Consider the following 27,943-nt stretch of genomic DNA (forward strand, 5'->3'; position numbering starts at 1 on the left):
CCCCTCACCGCGGGGAGAGGCGGAGCTTCACCGCTGCTCCCACCCCATTGGCCGGCCGGCGGTGGCGCTCCCTCCGCCCTTCCCATTGGAGGAGAGGGGCGGAGGGCGCTGGGAGCCGGCCTATGGGAGGGCGCGCCACCTCCCCTTGGCGAGGGAAAGGCGGGCTGTTGATTGGCCGGTGGGCGGGCGGCGAGTGGAGCGGCGGAGGCGGGGCGGCCGCCCATTGGCGGCGGGGCGGGGGCAGGCTGCCGGGCGGCACCATGTTGGGGAGCTGGCGGGGGCTGGCGGTGGGGCCGGCCGGGGGCATGGAGCGCGGGCGCCGGGCGCGGTGAGTGCGGAGGGGCGCGGGGTGACGGGGCGGTGCGGTCCGCCGGGCGCTCCGCGGGGCGGCGGAGGCCGGGGGAGGCCGCTGCCGCGCTTGCCTGCGTGGCTCGGCGGGGCGGTGGCACCTGAGGGGCGGGCACACCCCTGCCGCCTCGTCCTGCCCGGGGCACCGGCCTGGGGCGGGAGGCGGGGAGACGGCCCGCCGCCTCCCTGCGGGGCCGGGGTCGCCGGCGGGGGTCGGGCGGACGCCGCAGGGGCTGGGTGCGGGCTGAGGGAGCCCTGCGGAGAGGGAGGGAGGAGCCGTTAGAACCGTTACGGCCGTTGGCCAGGGGCGCGCGGCGCCCGCGCAGGTGCGCAGCTGCTCCGCCGGGCCCGGGCCTGGCCGGGGGGAAGGGAGCGGCGGCCTCCCGCCGAGCTGCCCCGCGGGAGGAGGAGGAGGAGGAGGCGGCGGCGGGGAGGAGGGCTCCCGCGGGTCCGGCTCCCGCTCCGGCCTGCCTTGCCGCGGGTCTCCGCGGCCGGCGGTAGCAGCGCGCCGAGATGCGGCCGGCCGCGTCCTCCGGCACGTAGGGCTTGTTCGGTGTGAGACAGATCTGCCTCGCTGGGAAATACCTCCACGGTCTCCATATGTTGGAAGGTCAGGTTCCCAAAATACCTCCCGATTTCATCCGTGGTCAGTTAAGGACTTCGCGGACACGGCTATCGCAGATGTGAATGTTTATCTGCGCTCTTACGTTTCCTTCCTCTTCTGGATTCTTGCTTTCAGATGGGAAAAGAGCCCTGCACAGCTGTGAAGCCTGCTGCCTTCCTAACGATGTGCTCACGCTCGTCAGTAGCCCTCTGCACAATGGACTCGCTCACAGAGTACCGCTTGCAGCTTGGCTAAGGTCATTGTCCAGCTGGGAAAAATAAGATGCGTATTGTTGAGCAGAAATGCTGACCGTAGTTGTCGAAGCCACGGTTTTAGCCATTTTTACAGGACATCTGTCTTGAGATCCTTTCTGGATACAGATGTGTATAAGCAGTGCAGCTGTTTTGGTTTATGCTTACTGAGGCCTTGGCCCTACAATATACGTGCATGCTTTAGAGTCTGAGCAAACAGAAAACTGTAAAATGTAGATTCTTATCTTGGCAGTGAATTCCATGTGAATAGATCCCACCTGGTACTTATTACAGAACAGGGTATTAATACTGTGGTCTTATTTTAATTTGAAAATGACTCCATGCACCCCTTATGTCCTTAAGTCTGACCTACTTAGTTGCAATAAGATTTGTCTCCATTTGCAGTACAAAATCCCAGGAGGGTGAGGCGGATTTTGTTTCCTTGCACATTAACAAAGTTGGCAGCTCAATTTTGATACCAAAGTCTCTTCTCCTCTGGTGCGTTGTCTGCTGCCTCTCTTCTTGGGAGCGGGGGAAATCCATTGGTGCTGTCTTATACCAGAGACAGGCTTATTGTTGCTAGATGTCAGGTGGACATACGGACCCTGATTGAGTTTTTGGTGCCCATCCTGGGTATGAACTGAATAAACATAAAAACATCAAGGTGGAAAAGAAGACTACAGAATTTTCTCACTGCTTTGGTTTCACTTCTGAGTCGAACAAGGCTCCCTAAAACATTTCCAGCTCGTGTAATTGTTGTTGCGTATCTGCCCACAACAGTCAGCTGGAACTTCAGTGGCTGGGATGGGGACAAGGGGGAGATGTTCCCTTAGTAGTGAAACTGGCGTGTTTTTGGTTTTTTTGTGACGAGGTCCCAGCACCCTCTGCTTTGGTCCCTTGGCTCCCGCTCATGTCCTGTAGCGGTCCACTTTATAGTACTTTCAGTTCCTTCCTTCTCATACGGTGTTTCCAGCTCCTTCCATGTACCAGCTGTGCACACGCTGGTTGCCCAGATGGAGCTGACGCCTCTGCCTTTCCCCCCGTGCTCGCCTGCTGCCAACACATAAACTCTGTTTTTAAAACATCTACCATTCTCTCAGATGTATTTGAAATTAGCTAATGGATCCAAAAGCTTACCGGTGAAAAGTGCGATTATATAAACTTTGTTTCCATAGGAAACAGTGCTTGAAGGAGAGTTGTTCTGTGAGGAGAATTAAGGAAACCTGGTTTCCTGGCGACTTGTTTGCCACGTCTTCCCGTAGTAATTCCTGCTTGTCTCTTGCCACCCTCAGTCCCTGGATAGCCTCCCTTTCCCCAGGATGGCACCCAGCTGCTGCCTGTGTCCCGATCTGCCCCGTCCTTACGTGTGCAGCCAGCTGAGCCAGGTGTTCCTGCTTGCCCAGTGGCCAGCCAGCTGCTGGTAAAGATTGAGGATATGTACCAAGTTGTCCTCGGCTTCTTGGGGCCTTTTGTATTCCGTCTGGCCAGTTGTTTTTGTAAAGCTCAGGGATGTATTCCCCTGATAAATTTGGCAGAACTGTAGGTAGTGGATTCTAAAGTTACTGAGGAACATAATGGGGCAGGGTAGATACAAAGATGGACAAAATTATTTCATTTCTCTCAGAAGTGTGAGAATATATCAGGCAGTTACTGACTTTTACAGTTATAGGCGTAGATAATACCGTGGTTAAAATGCTTGTAATCTTTCATGTTTTATCTCTACTGTAGCTCTCAACCAGGGATGCAGTTATGCACGTGGAAAGGAAAGTTTGAGCATAGATTGTCGCAAAGATTTTGCCTGTAGATAACGAGGGTTTTAACAGAATAAGAGATGGATAAACAGCAGACAAGCGAATATGCGTGAAGCCTTACACATTGGATTACTAAAGTCGCACACAAACCAGGCAGCATACAGAGAGTAGAAGTGACAGAATGAGTCTGAAAAGTCTAAGCAAAGGTCTGTGGGAGCCTGCCTGGGAAAACTGTAATAACAAGGCTGACGCGGAGAGGGAAAGCACAAGCTACCAAGGAGCTGCCCAGAGAGGAGAGGATAGGAAGAAAGATTGATCTGGTGAGACTGAAGTACATTTTGGGAAGAGGAAAATGTCGCTACTGTATACACTGTTTCTTCAAGGCGTTTTCCAGGATTCACTGGAGCACTTTTAAAGACCCTTTGATAGGAGATCCCAAAAGGCACAGTGTATTTAGGAAGAGAAAACCTGCATTTAAACAGGAATTGGAGCATACTTAACCATATTTATTTCAGATTGGCATCTGTTTGAGCTATGATTTTCTGTGTACTTGTGCTAACAAGCTAAACCTTTGCCTGCCCTCAAACCTTATTTGTCATTTGGAGCATAACAAAATCCTTGTAAATCGTACACCAGCATTTTTGAGATAGTAGCTTTCTAGATTTACGATATAAAAATAAGGTTATGATACATGGCGTGGCATTGATCTTACGACTCCAATAAAAATCATTTTCTGGCATGTGGTGCTCGGCTAACTTTGTAGGCTGCTTATGGTAGCTCTGGTTTTGCTGCTTTTTGTAATGGGCAAGTTTCGTGCTGCTTTTTGAACTGGGAGTGAAGTCGTATGATGTTGGTATTTAATGCCAGTGGGCCTGCTTTAGTTGAGGCAGTTGTGTGCACAGGGATCCCACCACAGTATTTAGAAGATGCTGTTATTTGGCTATTGACTTGGAAGACTTGTTGCTTGCTGAGAATGCAGACCTGGTTGTAACGAGAGGCAAAATTGATCAGGAAATAGCCCAAAGAGGTAGTGAAAACCAAGAAGCGTTTCTTATGCAAACCTGCCAGTTGACTACTCTATTAAAAAGCTGGTATGGTTGGGGTTTTTTTGACTATTTTCTTTTCCAGGTTGATCAGGAGTATGGTAAAATGGTGGAGAGGGAAGTGCGTTTTTCTGTACTTACGTAACGTGGAGATGGACTTTGGGTGGCAAAGCAACAAAACCCTTTCGATTATGTCTTCTGTTTAGTAATGGTAGCTGGAAATAACGCTAAGCAGAAGCTTGGGAAAAAAGAAAAGGGAAAAAAAACCCCAAACCAAAACACTTTTAGAGTTACCTGACCTTAGTGAGAGATCAGCGGCTGCTGCCCAACAGTGGGAGGGAATGTGTGTTGTTCTGTGATGGCAGACACACAGGGATTACTCTGTCACTGTATTGCGTTAGCTCTGGTCGGAGACCTAAAATGTACTTGACTTCTGAAAACTTTATTTGGGTTTTTCCTTCTCTGATGCCTTCTGGTTCAGAGAACATCTGCTATCATTTAGTGCATCCCGTATTCCCAGGATTTATGTAGAAATAAGTGGCTACTCTGTCCCTTTGCCCCTTTTGTCAAGCTTGAAGACTTATCCTTCCACCCCTGCCAGTTTCTGGAACTATTTCCTTTTTGAGCCTCCTTCTGAGGTTATCCCTGGGTTTACTTTTGTCATTGTCCTAGACCCTTTTGCCCTTCATTCCACAGAGTTCTGCTCACACCTCACCCTATTTTTCCCTTTTTCAAATTTTGGGGTTTTATTATTATTTCATTTGTTTCTGTGGCCACCTTTCCGATCTCTGTCCTCATTCCAGGACCAGCTTCACGCTTCCTGAGCTTCCATAATCCTCTTTTCCAAAGACTTGTCCTTTTCTTCAAATTACTTTCTTCCCAAACTGTAAATATTTTCTTATGGCACCTCAACGCTGTCACTTTTGCCATCTTTAATTTAAAACAAGAAAGTTTAAGTTCTTCTTCTCCATGGTAAACTTCATGAAGGGATTCATTTTTGTTGTCTCATACAGCAAGGACCATAATGTTGGCACCTAAAGAATAATGTGCAGGCTCTGCAGCTAGTGTGCGAAATCAATTGCATAGCAACCTCCGGGGTGTTTTGTTGTTTGTTGGAGAAAAGCAGCTGATGACTCATTTCGGCAGATGCCAGTAAAAAGTCAGAGCAGACTCACCTGCTTAAAGCTACAGAGAGCAAAACTGGGGAGTAATTGTATAACTTGAGACATGTTTGGTGAGGATCGGGTGGTCACTTAATGGAATTACTGAAACCTCTTATAGCAAATATTTAAATTATTATTTTTTTTTTTAAATTCTGTCAACATCGTCGGAGATTTTCAGCCAAAATTAGTTTCAAAGCAGGCACAAAAGATAAACTAAGTGAGTGACCTTTAATTTAAGTGGTGGCTCTAGTTATAGTCTTCCCTCTCTCCCCCTAAAAGAATACCCCTAGAGATATTCAGCATTCACGAAAATCAGTCTAGGAAAGTGTGTGCCCAGCTTGAGCTCCAGATCTAAAGGGGGCCTACAGGAAAGCTGGGGAGGGACTCTTTATCAGGTAGTGTAGTGATAGGACGAGGGGTAACGGTTTCAAACTGAGAGAGGGGAGATTTAGATTGGATATCAGGAAGAAATTCTTTCCTGTGAGGGTGGCGAGGCACTGGAACAGGTTGCCCAGAGAAGCTGTGGCTGCCCCATCCCTGGAGGTGTTCAAGGCCAGGCTGGATGGGGCTTTGAGCAGCCTGGTCTGGTGGGAGTTGTCCCTGCCCAGGGCAGGGGGTTGGAACTGGGTGATCTTTAAGGTCCCTTCCAACCCGAACCGTTTTGTGATTCTATGTATACATATCTTATAATGAGGAGTAACTGTTCTGAAATGAGCTGTGTTCTTCTGTGTAACTTCTTACAAATTCTAATGGATTTTAAAAATGAATGAAAGCAGATCTTGATAACAGCAATGTTAAACATTAGTTAGAATTATTAGTTTTAAAGAAGTGGAATTATGAAATTACAATGAGAGGGGACAGTGATAACCTGATCTGCTTTGCTTGCTTTCTTAGATTTAAAAATAATATTATTTAGGGCTCGCTCTCTGAGTGACTGATTGTGTATTTGCAAGAATTGAGGCTCTCAGGTCAGGTGCATCTTCCTTGTCTGCGCTTCTCACCCTCATGCTTGGCAGTGTGTAATATGCACACTGACGTGCTGTTTGGAGAAATACAGGCTGCCTAAACAGAACTGAGATGATAATATGTTTTAATTTCCATATAAACATGTGATTTGTTGCACAAGCACCTATTTTCCAGTAGATTAAAATCAGTATTGCATAGTTAATAAGGGACAATACTACTGGTTTGAAGGATCCCTGAGACTTGGTGGCCTTCTTTCATCCTACCCTCTACCCTTCATGGCGTTTTTATGTTGCTGTAAGTGATTGCTATTTAACATTAAACCACTTGTTCACGTTTCAGTTTTAACTCAGTGCCGTTAGGAGACTTTCACTTTCTTTCTTACTTCAGCGGACGGGTTTTATAGGAAGTAAATTTGCCTCTTACAAGAGGCAAAATGGGAAGGGCCAAACTGAAGCTGTTACCTGAGGTGGGACAATGATAGCAAAAAAAATTCAGATGGTAAGGTGGGCTAAAAGGCATGCTTCTGCATTGTCAGAGCATGTTGCCTGTAAGTTTGAGTGGTGCTCAGCTTGGTCGCTGTGCTGAAAAAAGTGATTTTGAAAATAGGAAGGTCTAAAAGTTTGTTAGTGAATTTCCTTGTCCCTGTTGGTGGGCTCTTTGTGACTGTTCCTCAACGGTTCAGCTGCTTATCCTTTGTTGAGCAGGCCTGGGCTGTAGTTTTACCTGCACTTAAATTCAGTAGTGTTGCTGCCAGGAGAAACACTTGTTCTTGGCCTTGTGGCGTGCTCTCCTCAGATGCTTGTGAAACTACGTTGGAAACCAGGTTTGGGTGAAGGAGGACTGAAGCTAAAAATGAATAAATTAAGATGCTCAAGCTTTAAGACGGATCAGATCTTTCATGGAGTTCATTGCAAGGTGGGAGGTACGTGGAGGGCAGGGCCATTCTTTAGGTGACGGGGCTGACTTGAGTAACTTCACGTGCCCCTCTGTAGATAGGTAGGCTTTGTAGACACTTGCTGGGTCACCTCCCACTCTTGGAACAGCTGTGCCACCCTCCTTGTCTCCCTCACTTGCACCTGTAGTGGTGTTTTGTAGTCAGGTGGTAAAGTGTGCGTTGGCTCAGAAACTAACGATAGTAGGTGGCTCGTGCGCAAACGGAAGAAGGTGGTTAATGTTTGGGTGCGTTGGCTGCCTGGATCCTTGCACTACCTTGCATTGTATGAGTGCTAACACTGATGCCTGGGAATGTGGGAGAGCCATGTAGCTGGGAGGTAGGGAAGGTTTGCTATAGACTTAATGTAAATTTACTGAAGGTGCTTGGGCTTGCATGTGCTTTTTATACTAGTACTGTTATATACTGTGCCAAACCCGATTCTGCACTGATGACTTGCTCAAAGGTTGCACCTTACTGTCTTTGCCACTGTCTTAATCTTTGTTGGAGGTGTACCTCAACGATACGCTTAAGCCCCTCAGAACCGTTGTACCCCCTGTGACCTCTGCAGGCAGGGCACGATGTCCATACAGATGCTGAAGATGGCTGTGATCTGTGTTTGGCCAGCAAGTCCTAGTTCAGCTGTCCTTTGGTTGCTGACGGTAAATTAACTTAGCCAGTGCAGCTTGTTTTTCCAGTGACATGATTAATAATGACTGGCTTATACGCTTATTGTTAAATCGCATGAGAAGGCTTTTCTATATTAGTCCCACCACAGCTCAGGGTGCCGTTTGTGGTTCTCATAGTTAGCATAGCTTGTGCAGAGAACTCTCTGTTGGCTCTCAGCATTCCTGAGAAGTGTGCCTTAGTATCCATTTCCATTTGATTTTTGACTACGTTCAACTAATATTATGAAGATAATGTCTGTCCTCATAATTGAAATACAGTTGATTAATTGTGTGTTATGTGGTCCTTACATGCTGACACTGTACTGGCAAAGGCTTGTTGAGGGGTGAGACACGTCTTGCAGCCCATTGTAAATATGCAAACACAGATGTGGCTTTAACTGTGTTGTAGGTGAGGTTTCTGAGAAGAGGCAGTATTAGTGTTGGTTTGTTGTTTTTTTCTTTTTACTGTAGTGTTGAGATTGCAGATAGTTTGTGTATTTTTTGTGGTTATTGGTTTTACAGTTGACTGCAGAAGATACATAGTTAACCGCAATGGAGTAAATATATCCCCCTTCTCTCTTTCTTTTTTTTTTTTTTTTAAGAATGGAAAAAAAATGTGTAAATTATAGTGGCAGCAAATGAGAGGCGATAAACAGATTAAGTCTGTTCTGTCCTTATGTCTTGTACCTTCAGGAAACTGGGCTGTGCAGCTGTTCTCACCAGTTGTCAGATGTCAGAAAATTTACCTGGGAGCTTTCTCTTGAGGGACAAATCTTCAGGAAACCAGAGGTCATGGGTTCTCTTACTAATGGAAAAGTGTTTGTGAAATTGGAGCCATCAACTTAAACTACAGTTCTCTGCAAAAGTCTTGCCCATGGTAGTTGCAGCTGTCACAATTTCAGCTATGGAGAGATGCTATCAGCTGATTTCCCTTTTTGTGCAGATCACCGAAAGGCTACAGGAAGACAGCAAACCCCATGTATTTTACTAGAAATGTTTGGGCTTTAGGATACAAGCATACATAACTGCAGACTTATGTTCCAAGAATAAACTTGATTTTGAGATCTGCAGGAATGCAGTTTTGTAAGTTTGTGTTTTGTTTCTTTTTAGGGGTACCAGAAGATGCTTTAGTGGTGATACCTCTTTCACAATGCAAGTTATGAATGAAATTCATTAACTAACATCCCCTTCCTTGCCCTGATCTCCAATAGACTTCCTGTAACGCTTGGAAGAAAGGGTCAGGGGAGAAGGGTTGAAGGTCACCATGAAGCTAAAGCAGCGAGTTGTGCTGTTGGCCATCCTCCTTGTCATCTTCATTTTCACAAAAGTTTTCCTCATTGACAACCTGGACACCTCAGCTGCCAACCGGGAGGACCAGCGCGCCTTTCACCGTATGATGGCAAGCCTCCACGTAGAACTGGACCCCCGGCTTGACCATACGTTGCAGTCCCCTTGGGAAATTGCAGCCCAGTGGGTGGTGCCCCGGGAGGTGTATCCTGAGGAGACACCAGAGCTAGGGGCTGTTATGCACGCCATGACAACAAAGAAAATCATAAAAGCTGATGTGGGATACAAAGGGACCCAACTGAAAGCTTTGCTAATACTTGAAGGAGGACAGAAGGTTGTCTTCAAACCCAAGAGGTAAACATTGCCTTCAATGACTGAATTAATAACTGCTTTATATATTTTTTTATCTCCATGTTGTTGCATTAATGTTTGAATTACACATTTATCCATAAATGGAAAGGCTATTCTGTTATTTGTGAGGCAAACGGTATAGAGCCTTGCTGGTCCTCTAATAACGTCAGGTTGCCGTGCCAACGTCTCTCAGGCTGTATAGCTCTGATGCTCAAACAGCCTGTCTTTAGGTTAAAAGAATAATCACTGTGTTCAGCCCTGAGGGAATGTTGGTTAAACCTGCTGTTTCTAAGCAGTACCCTCCTGATTGTGGAAGTGCAGGTTCTGGCAGTGTGGAGGGAAGTCTGCTTACCCATTCTGAGTAAGGGTCATGTCAAACTGCCATGAGTGGATCCAGTTCAAGAACAGGGAAGGGGTGAAAGTTGACAGTGGTCGTAAAAGTAGATCTGGGTGTCTGGTGTAGCTGCATGAAGACTGTAAAATGGCTTGGTAGGTCAGAGTGGAAGCCCCTGAGTTTCCTGTCTGCCAATAGTGAATACTGGAGGTGCAATGTAAGAATAGGCAAGTAGTGATACTTCCTTGGTATGGCCTCCATTTAGGGTGATCCATAGGGAAATTTGACATGATTGAACGTTTATGAAGAGGATTGTGTATGTCTGGGAAGCTTTTTGAACTGTTTGCCTTCAGGGAAAAGGAGAAGAAAGAAAAATGTGAAAAAAAGTAAGGCAGGTGTGTTTTATGTTGCAAATGTAAAGTGTTGTCATCACAGAATGAGTACATCTCTCTGCAAAGGCTATCGGGTTGAGCAAGCATGAAGTTTTTCTGTAGTGTTGATGAATTATTAGAGAATGAGGAAAAAAAATCTGTCCTGCACTCCTGGAATTCGCAGGCCTGTTTCCTTATGGTCAATTACTAGTCTGGCTAGAGCTTCGCTGAGGGGCTGGGCTGTGGTTAAACAGTGTGACCCCTTCACGCAGAAATCTTGGTGGTACGACAGGCTGCTTGTCCAATAAATGCAGTAACAAGACATGGCATTTCTATAGTGCTTTCTGTATAAGCAAGTGCTGTAAAGCGTTTCCCCAAGCATTAAATTACATTCCCATAATGGAACGTCTGTGCAGGTGAACACATTGACTATGCTCCATCAAGGACACGTGCAGCTGGGAATGTTTATAGGAACGCTAGACAGTTTATAGGAGTGGTAGACAGTATGGCCCTAGCCATACTGGTAGACTTACGTTCTGTTTGTGACTGCTGAATAGCTAGGCTTGTAGGTAGAGTCTTGTTCTGTCATTGCAAGATAGTCTCCTTAACTAGCTTTTGTCCTGAAAGGTATGTGAAAGTTACTACTAAAAACTGTTGTGAGAAGACTTAGTGGTTGGCGAAGAAGAATGAATTCTCTTGATTGGCCACCTTTGCTCCAGAAAGGACTAGCTGCCTACTGTGCGTGGAAGCAAGAAGTTGGGTTTTTTTTCCAATAAGTTTTATTATATATATATCTAAAAGTATAAAAGTTTATATATAGCTTTCAAAATGTGACCATGTTTTCAAAAGCCTGCTGTAAGTCCATACAAAAGACCTGAGGTTGAGGACAAGTTCTGAGGGTTAGCTGTCACATTTCAAAATTACTTGAAATTCAGCCTGATTGTGGTATTTTATGGTAATCTGAAGCATGCGTCTTAAGCGCTATCTAGACTTGATTCAAATGTCATGAATCTTGGAAGTTTGTGTTTGCCTTGACTATTTAACTAACATCTATTAAAAAAGAAAAAAAAAAGAAAAAAAGCCCACCATTTCACCAAAATATACCATTGTTGTTGTAATGAGTATCTAATTTCTATTTCTTGCTGTTCATTATGTCTTTTCTTCATCAGAATAAAGGGCCTTTTTATATCCAGTATTGTCCTCAGATTCATGCTTGCTGATCTTCTAGTTACTAAAGATTGCGTTTGGCATTTCTTCCACAATATCAGATTGTATTTTCATGTTAATCCACAATCCATTCTAACCCCAAAATCATTTGTGGAGTTGCTGCTTTCCAGTATAAATAGTCCCCTGTTCTGTAGCTGGGTCTGTGCTCTTTGTTCTTAGATGTGATTTGGCATACGGTTGAATGAAAACTCATTAGTTTGAATGGGCACCGCTTCCCAAGCTCTTGAGACCACTGCACATTACTGACCTTTCCTTCTTATTTACTACTTCGACAGTCTGTATGCTATTTAATCTCATCAATAATTTTTCTCTCTCCCATTGGCAATTATTTTGAAAGTGACCCAGAGTCTGTTTAACATAGCACTGTTATGGTGCTCGTTAGTCTGAACAGCAGAGTTGATGCGAATCCTGCATAAATCACTTTATTTGACTTATTTCAATTACAGATATGCCAGGGATTATGTAGTGGAAGGAGAACCATATGCTGGCTATGACAGGCACAACGCAGAAGTGGCAGCCTTTCACTTGGATAGGTATGGAATTATTGGGTTACCTGGTTTTATTTTCTCTGGTAAACACTTTTTCAGAGTTGGGGAAAAGGGGTCCCTTGAAGAAGACACCTCAGATGCGAGCTATTTCTAAACCTGCCAATGTATCACGTTGAAGTAAAAAATGAAAATTATTAGCTTTGTGTGAAACTTCATTTCAAAGAGCTGTGCAAGGTTCTAACATTTAAGATTTGTTTGAGAAATCTGAAAGGGAGAATGAGCACTGAAACAACTGATATTTCACGTTATAGGGAAGAAAGGGCTTAGCTAAATCCTGTGGAAGAGTCTGAAATGCTGAATGTGAATGTTAAGTTAAAGTCCAGTGTGCTAAAAAGTTGAGTCTAATGTCTAGACTAACAATTTGGTCTAGCCTAAATATGAATCAGTGCATCCTAGAGGAAAAGCAGCTATTCATATATTAATTGTATTCAGGGGTATCCAGGTGGTTTTGTGGACCTGAGCTGGAGGTGCAATTACCAGAAGAAAAGCGAAATTACAGGACATACGAAGAATTGGACAGAAAATACCAAACACTGAGTGTCAATAGTTATAAAAGTTAGAGGTGCAGTTTCATCTAGAATAAATGAGCACAGTCTTGGTTTCCTCGTTATAAGAGAACTATTTTGGAACTTTGGAGAAGATTTCTGAAGATAATTAAAGATGTGAAAAATTCTGACATGAAGAGACTTAAAATCTTGGGAAGGGGAGTAAGGAGGGACAAATACAATAAAGAATAGAATGGTTGAACTTAAACTGAGGTTTCTCAGTACATAAATAAGAGGTTCATCACTGTGACTGAATTCGTAGGTGGTAAAAGCTATGTTTGTTAGTGCTAATTCATCTGTGGAACTCGTTGCACAGGCAATGGAAATCAGTAATTCTAGGAAAGTTTGGTGATAACAAGTTGTGTGATGCCCATTGCTGCAGTTGCAGTCTTTAGATGGAGGGCCAAAATCAGGGTATTTTAAGACCAAAGAAAGATGATGTAGCCAGATTTGTTGTCCATTTGTGCTTTCGAGAAAGATAAAGACTTCAGTTTCCCTGAAAAAGCAGTGATCAAATATTGTAAAGCAACAATTCAAAGCTTCTTTCTAGTGTCCAAACCCCCCCTTTCTTAGCTCCTCCTTGCTGTCTATTTGGTTGTGGGTTTGTGCTTGTTTCTTTTGCCTTTCCCCTCTCTCTGTGCATATGCACCTCTATATTCTTCAAGAATACCTAGCAGAAGCTACCTGCCCACGTAACTTTAGTGCGTACCTTTGTTTTGAACGGTGACGGTTACATATTTTCTCTGAGGATGGTATTGTTTGAAGAAGGATCTGAATCATATTATATGTTTACCACTAATGGGGAGGCAGTGCTATGCAGGATAGTGGCCTTCCAGCTGCGGGTCTGAAAATACAGGTACAGGTTTTCCAGATCTAAGCTCTGTGCTTATTTACTCGGAGCACCGGCTTTTTCTCAAGCTGTACGTAACTCTCTGTATTGGCTATGAATTTTGGTTTTATGCATACGTGATTTGTTCAGGCAGACATTTTGTGTTGCCCTTTCTTAGAGGTATTTTATACTTAAGGAAGGGGATTTACTCATTAAATATTTTAAAAAAATACTTTGCAGCTGTTAGAGTGACTCTCCCAGGATCTCTGTGGAATATAGATTGTCCCTTTTGCCGAAGGGACAGTACCTTTTCACTCTTTTTCTGAGGTGCAAGGACTGTCAAAAGTACGATGAGAGAGTTGGGGCTGACATTGTGCTGATGTTTGTGCTTCTCCTTTAAGCACTGTTAAAATTATATTACAAATACACAAATCACTTGTGGTCACAGAGCAAAGACTGTGGGCGACATGGGAGTGGAACCTGGATCTTGTGACTGCGAGTTTTATGATTCTTCTTCCCACCTCTCTTTTTTTCCGGACACTTCAGACATTTAGTTTTGTTCTTCCTTTCTAGCCCCTCATGCCAAGCAAAATAACTCCTAGGTTGTTTACTTTCAAGTATAATTGAATTGGACTTAAACATAACATTTTAATAGATAGTAATTCCCACAGATAATAAATGATCTTTCCAGGTGACCAGCCCAGAGGCCATATGGTTCCCGCTTCAGCCTGTATGCAAGACAGATGATGGATATTTTTGCTATGAGGTCTTATTTCTGAGAGTTGGAGCATGGTGCATCCTGTGTTCCTCTGCTGCAAATGCTCTAATAAAGAAGTGTCACTAATGGCCTAGAAAGCAAGTTTAACATCCAGGCACTTAAGAAAAATTAGTTTCTTTACTTTGCCTTGCAGAAGAGAGGAGGTCGCTGCAGGGTTCCAACTTTATTCTTTGTTCTCAGTCATCTCAATTTCAGACAATAGCACAGAGACTGTGTGTTTGTTTTGTTTTAATTTGGAGCTGCTGCCTATGTTGCAAATTCTCATGTCGTGTTTTTTCACCCCAAATCAGAATTCTGGGTTTCCGACGAGCTCCACTGGTGGTTGGCAGGTTTGTGAATCTACGCACAGAGATCAAACCAGTTGCCACAGAGCAGCTTCTGGGTACCTTCATGACTGTGGGTAAGTGGATTTCATGGATTGTGCAGTCCAGTAAAGAAAAACATTCAATGGGAATCTGGCCATGGTAATCTGACACAGTTATGGAACAGTTAACTATGACACAGGAAGCTGGTAAGTCTCTTTCTGTGCCAAGAGAGATCGTAACGCTTGTATAAGCCCATTTGGCGGGGGAGGAGGACTTTATTTTCTCCAAGTACTTTTTCTCTCTCTAACTTTCCTGTGTTCCCGCCTGCTGATGTTACAGATGTGATTTTTTTGAGTAAGAATTTTCTCTCTGTCAGAAGTGGTTAGAACATTCTATGATTAGACCTGAAAGGAAAAAAATCAGATTTTATTTAACATGAACACAGTGGTGATTTGGGATGATTTATAGAACCGATGCGTCGGTTGGTGTTAGGTGTTGTTTGTGCTCCATCAGAGTCTGCTGGACATTCATAACTAAATGTGTCAGAACTTCCGTATGTTGTTTACAGTAACAATGCGGTGAAGGGCACTTCATGGGAATTATTAATGTGAACTCCTACCAGGTGGCCATTAAGCACCAAGAAATGACTTAATGCTGCAGCCTCAAATCCTTCAGGCTTTTCATAAAATATCCAATTATTCATCTTTTTTTTTTTCTTAAATAAGAAGACTCTAGAGATGATTGTTCATTACAGCTGATAAATACGTGCGCCTGTGTATATTTCTATTACAGACACTGTTGGTAGTCTCACCTACTAAGTTTGCCTAACACTTTCAGTTACAAGGTTTAACTTTAAGATGAGAGTAGCTCTGCCTTGCTAAACTCTTTTTGCATTCAGATTGCTTCAGGCAGACTTTACTTTTTCTAATTTCAGCCAAGATAACTAAACAGTTTTCTAGCAGAAATGCTGGCTTGAAAAGTATGCCTCCAGAAATTTTCATTGCCTTTCCTCAGATTCCTTGGAACCACCGGTTCTGTGGAGCACGAACCAAAGAAATGGGTGGATCTGGGAAGAGGACTGTGATCTCTTGTCTGCCCAAATTTGACCAAGTTTCTGAGGTTTTGAGGAAGTGATACTTCATACAGACTCAGTGCAGATTTGCTAGAGTTGCAGCTAGAATCTCAAAGAATTCTGTCTGTTGCTAGACCTGCTGCAGGATAGGAAGAGAGACTTGCAGGGCTTCCCATGCAAATAAGAGGTCTGGTCTGCTGCAAGCTGTTATGCTGTAAATGATCATCCATCTGATGTCCTCAAGTTGTCTGACTGGGACACTAGGAGCACAAGAGCCAGGTCTGGATGGAAGACTGCGAAGGAGTGCTGGCTGGCTAAGGAATTGTGATGTGGGACTTGGGGCCATGGTATAAGGATGGAAAGTGAAAAACGTGTCTTTCAGTGAGCTGAGCCTGGTTTGGGGAGGATGCTGAATGTAAAGGACAGGGAATAAGTGGAATCACAAGGAAGTGAGACATAGTTGAAAAATATTTTGGAAGAACATCTGTGAGTACAGAACTGGAATTGACTTGGCAAGAGTTAAGCAAAGACAGGTTAGAAGGGTGAAATAGAAAAAGTTAAGCTAAAAATGTTAATCTAGGCTATGTACATTACTTTATGCTACAGGCTACATAGGCCTTAATGCACTAAAGACTGCAGGATTTCATTGTTCCTCCCCTGTCAGAAGACAGTCATGAATCTTTTCACAGATCCACGTTCCTAGGTTTTATCAGAATGACACCTTGTTTATGTTTCCCCTGCTGAGTCAGCTCAAGTAACTGAGATGTCGCAGGGCTCCAAATCCATTTGAGTTCTGCTTAGTCTTCTTTCACTTGTATCTTTTTGGTCAAGTTTTTCAAAAAAAGTGGAAAATCTGACACATGAAGTGTGAAATTTAAAAAAACAAAGGTTGCAAAGTCAAGGTTGTAATGACTAGGAAGGGATTACAAAAACTTTTTGATAGTGTGATGTTGTATTAACTCTCTAGTGTGATACAAGCGTTAGAAAATATAATTACTCTCTCCTTTGAATATTAGTCTTTAATGTTGCTTTGAATGAATAGTTTTCTGTGTAGATGCTCTTTTGAGCCTTTCCCTCTCAGAGATAGGAAGCATGAGGTCAAGTTCAGTGAAATCCTATTGCAGGGAACACTCTGCTGCAACAATATGCTTCTCAATGTCAGTTGACATCCCTTGGATTAAGTTCTACTCTTTTGATACCTCTTTATTTTTATTTTTTTAAGGTAATAACACTTGCTTCTATGGGAAGTGCTACTATTGTCGGGAAACAGAACCAGCTTGTGCAGACGGGGACATCATGGAGGGGTCAGTGACTCTGTGGCTACCAGATGTCTGGCCTCTTCAGAAGCATCGACACCCATGGGGTAGGACTTATCGTGAAGGCAAACTTGCCAGGTATGAGAACATGATAGGCTTATTCTTTATACATGATAATTTGTACTAGAACTACCCTTGCAATACAGTGGCTAATTTAGGAGCAAGTGTTCTCAAAACCTAGAGTTTTGCCAACAGCTTTCTTGATACTGCACTGGAAGCCTAGGATGAAATTTAAATTAAAATGAGCAAGAAAGAAATCTTCATTGTTTTCCACAATAAGAAGTGCTCTTCTTCTCCTACTTTTTGCCTAGAACAGAACTCCACCATGCAATCACTCCAACCTCTGAAAATCTTGGCCCTGGGCAAACCAAGGCTCTTCTCCTGTGCCACTAGACCTTTTTTGGCACTGTGTCTCTCTGGGGCCCACTAAAATATGGTAGCACTGTGTTATTTCTGCCATACCTGGTTTCATGGTCCTTGTAGTTTGTTTCAAGAGCTGTGGAGCTTGTTTAGCTTAAGTAGGAAGGCACTGAAAAAGTTCTTCTTTGTTTCGAATAGCGTCAGTATTTGATGACCATGGTCAGCAGATAAAGAATGCTTTCAGAGAAAGACAAACATGGGATCTCGCAATCTTGTACAATAGATGTAACATGTCTGAGTATTTGGGTTAGAGATGTTTTTGCCATGACCAGAGCAGATGGCTTTGAGCTTAGTAAATTTGTCCAAGTCTGTCCTCAACAAGTGAATGGAAAGAGATTTTTTTTTTTAGTCCTTGATCTAAAATATCCATTGATTTCCAATGACGTGATTGTTCAGAAAGAATCTCATCCAAAGGCTTAATTGAAGTGTTTTAGAGTATTAAATGTACAGTTTGATTTTTGAGCAGCAGATGTTATCTCCTTTTCAACGGGTCAAAATCACCTGTATTTAGTACTTTGTAAATTGCAGTAATGAGTTGACTGAATTTCTTGGAGGTGTTTCTTTTTTTGAGAGACTGTTTTTCATCATAAATTGCCTGCTTACACAGGATACCCATGCTGATTTGATATTTGCTGTATTTTAAACTTACTTGCAACTTGCCTTGTTCAGATGGGATCGCATGGTTCTGTTGTTTTGCACCTTGTCATGTTGCACTTTTCACTTGGAGAGCATCAGGAGAATTAAACGTTCTAGATGTCATGCTCTCCTTTTCTTTGTCTGGTAGTTATGGAAAAGTAACTGTAGATTTTTTTTCTTTTTTTTCAGATTTAGCTGCTTCTGCTCTGTCCTGAGTTGACCTTTTGAACATAATTCATATAGTCACATTAGTGTACATAATTTTTAATGGACGTGTAATAGATAAAATCATGACCTTCAAAGTTCTATGCTAATACAATATAAATGGTCAGAAATAAATGTCGGAGAAAGGTCTGTCTTGAAAAACTGAATGGAAAACGACAGGAGAGAGCATAGTATATCTGAAAAACCATCGCAAGGAGATTAAATACTGATCTAAACTAAAATGAGAGGACAGAGGAACGCTTGAGGGAGAGAAGGATGTAACATAAAATAAATGTATCCAGTACAAGGAGGAGTAGGTTCTGAGACTTTTGCCTCATGGTTTGTGCTTTAAGTTGGAATGTGGGTTGGACCTTTCTGCAAAAGAAAGAGGGAACTAGAGACAGCATTTGAGGAGTGTGTGAGATGCGTCAACAAAAACACTGAGAAGATAAATTTTTGACCACTCTGATTTGGATAACTGGACGAAAGGTGGATGATTGGGAGTTTAGGCTCCAGGCGTCTAGAAGATGAGGTGGGGTATGTGGCAGTTCTAGTAGTTAAATTCTGATCTTTTCCCTGCTTTGATGACTCTCTGCAATTTGAGCATGTCAACGAGTCTCTCCAGTTTGTGTTTCCTCCATTTCTGTTTCTAATTCACAGATGGTTTAAGGCATTTCCAACTTAACTGCTATTTTGTGAATGATTGTTTCAGTCCTTACATGGAAGATGTTGTAGATGTACCTGTTATTTAGGTTGACAGATGGAAGGTATATATATACAGCAGAGATTTGGCTGTTTGGTGGTGGGGTTGAATAGCTTTGAAAACTCTAAAGAAGAAAATGAGAAAATTTAAAATCCTAGCTTTGGAGAATTGAGACGTGACATCCCTGTTATAAGACTGCAAGTACACGGCTAGGTTTTATGTAGAAGGAGAGGAGAGAAAAGGGAAGCTTGAAATCTTGCCAGTGGAGAAGATGAGAGACTTTGAAAGGAAAGCAGGGAGGAAGGAGACAACTGTGAGTGAAGGAGAATGAAAACATATGAGGCCTTTCTCCTCAGGACAGAGGAGGTCATTAGTAACCATGATGAGGTTATTTGCATTAGAAAGAAAAAATGAAGAGGATCGCTGGAAGGCAAGACTGATGGAAGCGGGTCAAGGCAATAGGAATAGACACAGTACTTGAAATTAGTTAGAGCTTCCTTAGTTAGGAAGTTAAGGGAGGCGAATCATGATGGTAATCTTGCTGTGAGGCAGCCCAACCACTCATGAATTGTGAGCAGTGAGGAGGCAAACTCTGAACTTGTTTTCTGTAGGAAAATGGTGCGTAACCTTGCACTGAAGCTATAGCTTGCTCCATGTGCTAGGGTGTTAATACAGGTTTTAATCTTTTAATAAAACACTTTTGTCTGGCTCTTTCTTCTTTGTATAGCCTTAACTGCTGCGCTCACCTTTTCTTTAGGCACTTATAAGTGCAGCTATAAATACCGTTGGTGTGCATTCCTTGAAAATTTCGTTTGGCTTCTCTTGATGGCCCCCAGGTGGGAGTATGATGAAAGCTATTGTGATGCCGTGAAGAAGACTTCACCGTATGACTCAGGCCCTCGTCTCCTTGATATCATTGACACTGCCATCTTTGACTATTTGATTGGGAATGCTGACCGGCACCACTATGAGAGTTTCCAGGATGATGAAGGAGCCAGTATGCTCATCCTCCTGGATAATGCCAAAAGGTGAGGGTAAGGGAAATCCTGGTGAGCAGGCAGTGGTGAGCACAAAGGCACGCGTTTATCTGCTCTGCATCTCTATGTTTTTTCTTGCTTTCACTAATCTTTTCATTAATACCTTTTGTGCTAAAAATCGAAAGCTTTCCTTCTTATCAGAAATTACTCATCAAGTATTAGGGTGTGACGCTTACTCTGTGCTCTAGATAATATCAACTGCTTTGGGCAAAGTCTTACTCAAACTACAGAAACGCCCAAGTTAGCACAGTATGACCTTTTTTCCCCAAGCAACTTTCAAAAGTTTGCTTGTGTCTGTCCTTCTATTCCCAGAAAAGCCCCTCCCTTTTATGGTTTTAATTAATGGAAGATTAAAAACTTATTATTTACCAGGGACTATTAGTGAGTGACATAGTAAATCTTTTCAAAATGTGTCTCTGAATAATTTGGCATTCCCTGCTTTCTGGATCTGTCTGCTCTGGCTTTAAAAGGTTAAAGGTTTAAAATGGAGATAGAACTGATACTGAGAGCAAAATATGATGATGTCCTGAGCATGGGCATTATTATTGAAACAAAAATGAAGCATGTGGTAACTGAGAGGAACTGATGAGAAGTCCCTCTTGAGGCTGAACTTTACTCTTAAGGATATGTGTTTAAGATGCGAGTTGTTCTGTCTGTGCTATAGTTTTTGTATGTTGGCTGGTATAGTTTAAGTTAAAAATCCTATTGCAGATACAGGCTTGTTTAAATCATAACAATTTGCTTAATTTTTCCTGAAAACAAAGATAACTTATTCCTCTTTCTCATGATTTAGTCCAGAGACTCCCTAGTTTTTTTTTCCAATGGGCACTACCATCTGCAGCAACAGTGAGTTTCCCCTTCTGCGGATGGACTGGCTTCTGGTGGTTCGCTCTGGCAGTTCCTGTGCCAGGCTCTGCTCTGCAGTGGCTCTGCATAACGACTTACGCCATGTGTACACAGACCTTGAGACCTCTGATCTAGACAGATCCTTGGAAGGCTTGGAGTTACCATTTCTTTCCCCATTTGCCTTTTGCATAGAGGATTCCTTCCTTCCTTCCTTCATTTCTAATTTGTCTGCAGTAGTCCAGTTGAGTATTTTGTCTTTATGCATCAGCCTGTTCAGTAACACTCCTTCAGTTATGTCAGAAGGATGCGTTCCACCTTGGGACTGCTTAATTATTGCTGCTTGCAGACTGCTTTAGGTGAATTTGGCAAAAAATGTTTTTCTATAATGCTCTGGCAATGTGTTAGGAGGAAATAAATGTATTAGTCACTGGAATTGAATATGATAGTTGAAGGTCACGTCAGACCTTTTATTATAGTACATGCTTATAATGTTATGAAAACATTTCTGGTGGGGTTTGCAGGCCCAGAAGTAAATTGTTTTCTTGAAAGTTTAAGTAAAGTTCTTTCAGCTCCTTTGAGATCAGGACTAGGGGGAGAGTTTTTTCATAGAATCTTAGAATATCTCAAGGTGGAAGGGACCCATAAGGATCATTGAGTCCAACTCTGTGCTCCTCACAGGGCTATCTAAAAATAAACCACATGACTAAGGGCATCATCCAGACCCATGACCACTTCCCTGGGGAGCTTATTCCAGTTTTAAAGCTACTAGCAACAGAATTATGGGAGCAAAATAATGCCAAACTCCTAGACTAAGTTATCTTTAATGAGAGAAAAGTGCTTTTTTGAAAACAGTATTACGAGGGGGGTGTAACTATTTTGGAAAAAAAAAAAAAAAAAAGCATGTGTTTGAAATACTATGAAATCCTTTTGTCAGGCCTTCCTTAGAAAGTGTGATTATGGAATGCTAAAGTTGATCACCTTGTTTGTTGAGCTGTTGGTCTAAGTTGGCCATCTAAAACAGCATGTGGCTGCTATTTTGTTCATTGCCTGTCCAGCTGTGTCAGACAGGCAGAGCTCTCGCTCTCTCTGTCCAGAATACCAATTATTCCTTTCCCTGGCTTCAAAAGATGAGCTTAAGTTCTAAACTCCTCTGAAGTTTCTTCCTAAGGTGCCTTCGCCTGATAAAGAACTAGGTATGCTAAAGGTGTTGCTTCCCTTTATCTGGTACATTAGCTGATGCTGTGGAGAGTTATAGCTGTAATTGGTCGCAACCTGTTTATATTTTAATTTAAATGATTTGAGCTGTTGGAGCATGAAATTGCCTAGTATTGATTTTTTTGAATTCTTTACAAAATTATTGATGGTGAGCACAACGTTAGGAGTTCAACTGGTTCACTTGGTTTTGATTTTGCTTTTCAGCTTTGGAAACCCTGCCCTGGATGAAAGAAGTATCTTAGCTCCTCTTTATCAGTGCTGCATGTAAGTGAAATGCAGGGATGCTATTCACTTTACGTACGCAATTGCTGTCCTTAGGTTTGCAATATAATTTTAAAGTTTTAAGCCTTCTGGTAACCTGAAAATGTTCACTCACGGACATAGTGCTTTGCTTTTTTGAGGTACTATGTTTGTTTGATGTATTGTCACTGCTCAAGAAGCTGAGAAATACATTTTCATTAAGGTAGTAAATCAGACGGTAGGCTGTAGGAAGTAGTCTCGCCTCCAGGTCACTGTTTCAAATCAATCCTTAGTCAGCGTGACAGGTACTTTGCATCTGCAGCTGTCTGCATCCAGCTCCTGCCGAATAAAAGTTCACATCACAGTTTGAGTTCTGCCTGACAGAAGCAAAGACTCAACGTGTTTGGCAAGTTAACTACCTTCATTTCCAAATGTTCTCTCTAAACAAGACCGCAGTGCTGCTCAGGGTGCTCCTTTCAAAGTGAAGTTTGTAGGGTTTTTGCAGGATTTTGTTTCTGCTTTGGCCTTGTGAACTGCCTTTTCGTTCATTTTATTTTTGGAGGCCGTGACTTGTTGATTTCTTATTTCGGTGGCCGCTCTCTCACCAGGCCATTGGTACTTCTCATTAACAAATAGAGAAATGTTACAGGAAGAAAAATACTGGTACATCCGTTTGCTGCCTCTGTCACTTCAAGATAGCATCAACTCCTTTAAGCCTTTCAAATTAAGCATTTAGTTGATAGTTCCTTGAGCCTTGGAAGGTGTTTGGAAGGTTTTGTCTCCTGGATTCCTCAGGAGCTCTGTGAAACCTGGGAACTCTGGGGAAAGCCTGAGCTCTCACCCCCTGCCTGCACTAAGCAAGGCTCTATCCATGCTACGGTACACCTGGCCTACATTCTGCAAGATTCTTTTAGAATCCATATGGAGAACAGTTAAACTAAGTGATTTTCAAATTCTTTAGTTTTCCTACATTAATTTTAAATGCATATTTAATTTCCTGCTTTATGAGGATCTTTTGGAGTCTTTCTCATCTAGATTCTCCGAAATGCAACCATAGGAAAAGTTCATCTGTGTAAGAGACTTTGCAGTTTCCTGCTTTTCTGATGTCCTTTCTTCCTGATGCCAGGCGAATGCCATGTAAGAATTCATATGCGTAATTGTTCTAACTATAGGTTTGTTACAACACTTTCTTATATTGCTGATTTCTTTAGAGGCCATCAAAAACCAAAGAGTTTAGACCAGTGGTGCAAAACCACGAAAATTTGGGGGAGAATCCCAAGACACTTTACAGAACAAGATGGTTTTCAGATGGGCTGACATGAACAAGTTCAGTGTCCAGTGAAGCAGAAAAGTCACTGCTGTGGTCACTTCCTTGGCAGTTCAGTCAACTGATTTTTGTCCGTTGTTATTAATTGTTGGTCAGTGACGCTCTTCCTCAGGTGACATGAATTGTGTGTTTGAATTAACAGCCAGACTGTTAATTTTCTTCCCTTTTCTTTCCTTTGCAAATTGTGTCCAGGAGGCCTCAGGACTGAAGAGCTTCCTTGCTAGCAGTTGGAAGTGTTCCTGTGTAACATAAGAGTTACATCACATTAGATTCTTTCTTCTTCACCTTCAGTTTTCAAGTTTCACTTAGATACTGCATATAATGCAGTTATACCTGGACCCTCCTGTCCCAAAACCACTTTTGTAATAAGACTCCGTTGTTGATGTAACAGGTTTCCCTCAAGAGGTTGTCTTTGGTATTGCTGATGGAACTTGAGCTAGACGGTGGTATGATGACGTGTTTGTTTCTTTCTTTTGCAGCATCCGGGTTTCTACCTGGAACAGACTTAATTACCTGAAGAATGGAGTACTGAAGTCTGCCTTAAAAACTGCTATGTCGCATGACCCCATCTCACCAGTGCTTTCTGACCCTCATCTGGATGCCCTAGACCAGCGGCTTCTCAGCATTCTGGCTACAGTGAAGCAGTGCACAGACCAGTTTGGGCCAGATGTCGTGCTGGTGGAAGACAGGATGACTCTGTCTCATTTGTAATTGTAGTGGAACACAGATTAAACTCCTTTTTTTTTTAAAAACAAGCAAACAAAAAAGCGATAGAAAAACAGCACAATCAGTTCGGAAAGGCCACGGCCAAGATGGACTGAAATGAACAGGAAAGCTTCCGAGCCAGGGAAACAGAGGTGACGCTGGCTTTTACCTTGGGTTGACAGCAGTGAGAGGTGGGAAGTTAGAGCCTCGGACGGCTCAGTACCCGTAATGGCATCTTGGCCGTTGTGGTGTGTCCATTGCCGGCAGTGGACATCGCACTGGATGAAAATGGCTCTTGGTGTTGGTGGAAGCGTGTGGAATACAGACACTAATTTGTGGACTGAATCTAGAGGGGACAAATGGAGACGAACAGTATGATCCCCTCGCCTTCTCTTCCCCACATATGCTTTTGTCTGATTCAGGGTTGTACATAATCAGCTGTGAGCTGGTTAGGCATTTTGCTGCTTCTTTAGAGAAAGAGGAAGTGGTGAATAAAATAATTATTAGACCGAAGAGTTGTGCCACCCCCCGGGGGTGGGATGTTCTTCTGAATGCCATTAGGGGTGGGAGAGGGGACCTCTGCTGCTCAGTTGTCTTTTCCTCAATAAAAGGCTGGGAAAGGGATCTGCCTCATATGTGATAATGCTTCAGTGTTTTGGCTGAAGTCCTGTCAAAGATTTATCCACAGGGTTGGAGATTTAGGGGAGGACAGGGTGGTTAGACAGCACTTGGTAATTAAGGGGTTAAAGTAAGTTCCCACGTGTCCTGTCACTGTTTTCCATTTATAAGGAATATGGCAAGGTCTGAGTAGAGAAAATGCCCTTGTAGTCCTGTGTCCGTATTAACCAAATTTTCATTGTATTGTAGCTGAGGAGGAGGACAGAATCTGTCCTTGTAAGCAGGTTCGGTTAAGCGAGGTCATGCTGCTTACTCCATGCCCTGTTTCACGTGGGGCATCTGGGCATGTTGCACTGGGGAGAGAGCGGTGTATTGCTGGACTTCCACAGTAACCTACGGCCAAAGGCAAGGCCCTGAAGAGTGGAGGGAACCCTGAGCTGTGGTCTTTCATCTTCTTCATCTCATACGGAGATGTGCTTCCTGCTGCTCGATGTTGTAATCACAGCTCAGTGCTGCTGTTTTGTGGACACCAGCGGTTTTTCAGTCCCCACCATCTACCTGGCCTGGCTTGTGGCCGAGCTGTGAGCACTTCCAGTAAGTTTTCTGCCTTCCCCGGCTGCTTCCTGCAACCCCCACTGTGATGTTCTGACTAGGGTGGTCATCCTGGGGTCCTCGCTCCTGATGGTTTTGCCATAGATAGGGGAGAGTTGGTGTAAGTCAGCTTTTCGGGGCAGACTTGTAGCACTCGTCCTGTGCTAGTGCTGTCATCCTTCAGCACTGCGTCAGCCTGCGCTGCGGATGAGCGTGCGGCCATAAAACTTGTCACACTTGCGGTAGGTCTGAATCTGCGTCTCCAGAAGGGAACCAGTTTCATCGTTGCTTTTCCAAATTTAACAGTCTTGTATTGATTTTCAGCTCTGATGGTATGGTCTTTAGAAGTAAGGAAAGAGCCCCCTTCCCAAAGTGATTATGTATTATTGGACTCGTGAGCAAGAGCAGCAAAATGTCAGTTTAAGACCTTTCCCTTGATTTGTCCGTCAAAATCTTTCTAGTTCTGCAGTAGTGCAGATAGAGAGCTGTTTCGTGTTCTTGCGCCTGCTGCCGTACCCGATCAGAGAGGTCTTATTGAGAGAGTTTACTTTTAAAATTGCAGTTTTATTTTGTTGAAGTCTTTTTGTCGTTGCCTGAGCAGAGTATCTTGAAAGTAGAATGCAACTGTTTACCCAAAATTGAAAATTATGTTCTTCTACATCTTTTCTAGGCTTGGCCACCTCCCGCCCCACAGGCAGGATGGGATGTTGAGTTACTTATTGGTGTTACTGGTCAGGACTGTAATGCACAGCCAGCTTTTAGGACACTGGTGTTAAGCTAGTGCCTGTTTATTGCCGTACATGGTAATATAACACATCCTTTAAAAGCCATGATCCTGCGGTGAGTTTAACCCAGTGGTGTGGATTGTGCCTTGCGGGGGTTCCCTTGGGGCGGAGAGCTGGGCAGGAGCCATGCAGGGGTTGCCCTGGGCCCTGTCGCCTGGCTGGCAGGCAGATTTCGGTGGTGGAGCGAGACAGCGTTGGGAAGTACTGCGGGCAACAGCTAGGTGGTCAGTGAATGCATTTATTCTGAAGCGGAATAGATTCATACTGAGGCATTTTGGCATAAACTGTTTCCCCAGAAATTGAGGATGATGTACACAAAGAGGAGACGGTGAAGCACATGGTGGTGGCTCGTAGCATTTTTAAAAGCATGTTGTTCTCTTTGAGCTTAGTCATGAGCACTTAATGTTTTGGTAAGGATCTACCAAAATTTGATGGTTTGATTTCTGTATGATCACTCTTGATCATCTACATTTGATTTAATAATGGATTCCAAAAAAAGTCTTTCTGTCTTTATGAAATCAAATTAGTTTTCGGGGCTTATGTATTGTTTGTTCATGGGGCTCTAAACTGAAGCTTTTGCTGTCAGATGGAACCTGGGGGGATAGGTTTTCCCCCAGTACGAATGTCAAAGATTTAAAGCACTCTATTAGTTCACCCATAAATAAAGGGCATGAAGTCTGGCATCATCAGTAGGAGGAAGCAAGAAATGGTTGCTTTTTTTCTTCTTTTTTTTGTCATAATGCTTCTGGTCACTGTAAACACCACAGCCACTTGGTGTTCTGCAGCAGGAAAGAAGAATAATTTCCTCTCTTACCCCAAATCAGGAAGATCTGATTTGGGCCTTTTGACAATCTCTGACATTTTGGCAGTGATCGTTGTCTTGCTCGAATACAGAACCCTGAGAAATTTTCGAATCAGTTGTAACCGTTGCAAAGGAAATAAGAAGCAGCATCCACATGCAAAGAGGGTCTGCTTGAATCTCTGAAAAATAATGTCATTTGTGAGGCAGGCGCTGTGCGCCGTCAGTGAGGTTTTCATGACACCTTCTGATCCTTGTTCACTGTGCACACTGTAATCTGCTGGCTCCAGATGTTACAAAATGGTTGGGTTGTGGATTTTAGTAATACCAGAGCGCTTGAAGCACAGAAATCAAGAACTAATTAAGAAGAGAGCATCATCAGCCATCTGCTATTTATCTCCTCCTTCCTAAGTCAGCAGTTGGGCTGGAGGAGACACTGAAGTCGGCTCCTCTTCCAGAAGCTAATGAACTGGAGCGTGTCTTGCCAAACAAACTTCAACTGAAAAAATACTAATTTATTAAGAAGGTAATTTATTTGCCGTGGCAGCTGGAGTAAGATGCTTGGAACAGACACCCCTCTTGGAGCTGTCAGAGGATTGCCCCTGGGAGCAGCTGCACAAATGGAGGTTGCTAATAAGAAAACAGAATGCAATCATGACTTTCTCCTTGTATCCCCCGGGGTCAAATTCCGCATAAAGCAACATTGTGTGAATAAAGATTTTAATAAAGCAACATTGATGGATTGTTCTAAGTCTCTCTCTCTCTTCCCCTCCTCTCTGTCTCTCTCTTGTTCCAACATGTGGTGGGCTGAGTGTTTAATGTCTTGCTACTGACGTTTCGTGGTTATTTCTTCACTAATAGTTATCAATGGTATTTATTCCAGTTATGCATTTCCAAGAATGGGGTCAAACGCGCAGGTTGTTTGCAAGAGCTTTGTTGGTAGGGAAAGATGTGTTTAAGAAGAGTGTCCCAAAGTGATACAAAGTAAGAATGCATTTAGTTTGACGTGATATTCGGAGAGCAAGTATTTTTTGCTTTTGAAAGTGCATCCCGTGGCCCTGCGTCTGGAAGCATCTAGGCTGATTTCTTGGTTGTGTCCCAATAAGTTGGCTTTGTTATACAGAGCAAG

At 43.2% G+C, this 27,943-nt stretch overlaps 1 protein-coding gene across 5 annotated transcripts; it reads left to right on the top strand.

Moving 5' to 3' along the window:
• The first annotated feature begins 231 nt into the window (after window positions 1-231).
• On the top strand, window positions 232-27,560 carry FAM20B (FAM20B glycosaminoglycan xylosylkinase). Of its 5 annotated transcripts, XR_012588709.1 has the most exons (10): window positions 232-328; window positions 1,088-1,208; window positions 8,836-9,366; window positions 11,742-11,828; window positions 14,286-14,395; window positions 16,595-16,766; window positions 19,488-19,679; window positions 21,954-22,013; window positions 23,796-24,584; window positions 26,840-27,560. XR_012588709.1 is itself a non-coding variant. In XM_074597563.1 (9 exons), the coding sequence occupies exons 3-9, from the start codon at window positions 8,990-8,992 to the stop codon at window positions 24,025-24,027; spliced, it is 1,230 nt and encodes a 409-aa protein (XP_074453664.1). In that variant the 5' UTR covers window positions 232-328; window positions 1,088-1,208; window positions 8,836-8,989; the 3' UTR covers window positions 24,028-27,560. The 5 variants fall into 5 exon arrangements, 4 of the variants coding, with proteins under 4 accessions (XP_074453664.1, XP_074453666.1, XP_074453665.1 ...); XM_074597563.1 differs by having other exon boundaries at window positions 23,796-27,560; XM_074597565.1 differs by having other exon boundaries at window positions 8,937-9,366; window positions 23,796-27,560.
• The last annotated feature ends 383 nt before the right edge of the window (window positions 27,561-27,943 follow it).

The sequence above is a fragment of the Larus michahellis genome, chromosome 8 (genome assembly GCF_964199755.1).
Source record: "Larus michahellis chromosome 8, bLarMic1.1, whole genome shotgun sequence".
Lineage (NCBI taxonomy): Eukaryota > Metazoa > Chordata > Aves > Charadriiformes > Laridae > Larus > Larus michahellis.

What these genes read in the sequence shown, in the direction of transcription:
- FAM20B (XM_074597563.1), top strand. Translation starts at nt 8,990, where the DNA reads ATGAAGCTAAAGCAGCGAGTTGTGCTGTTGGCCATCCTCCTTGTCATC. An exon ending in CGTGAAGGCAAACTTGCCAG is followed by an intron (nt 16,767 to 19,487) that starts GTATGAGAACAT and finishes GATGGCCCCCAG; the next exon opens with GTGGGAGTATGATGAAAGCT. An exon ending in CTCCTGGATAATGCCAAAAG is followed by an intron (nt 19,680 to 21,953) that starts GTGAGGGTAAGG and finishes TTTGCTTTTCAG; the next exon opens with CTTTGGAAACCCTGCCCTGG.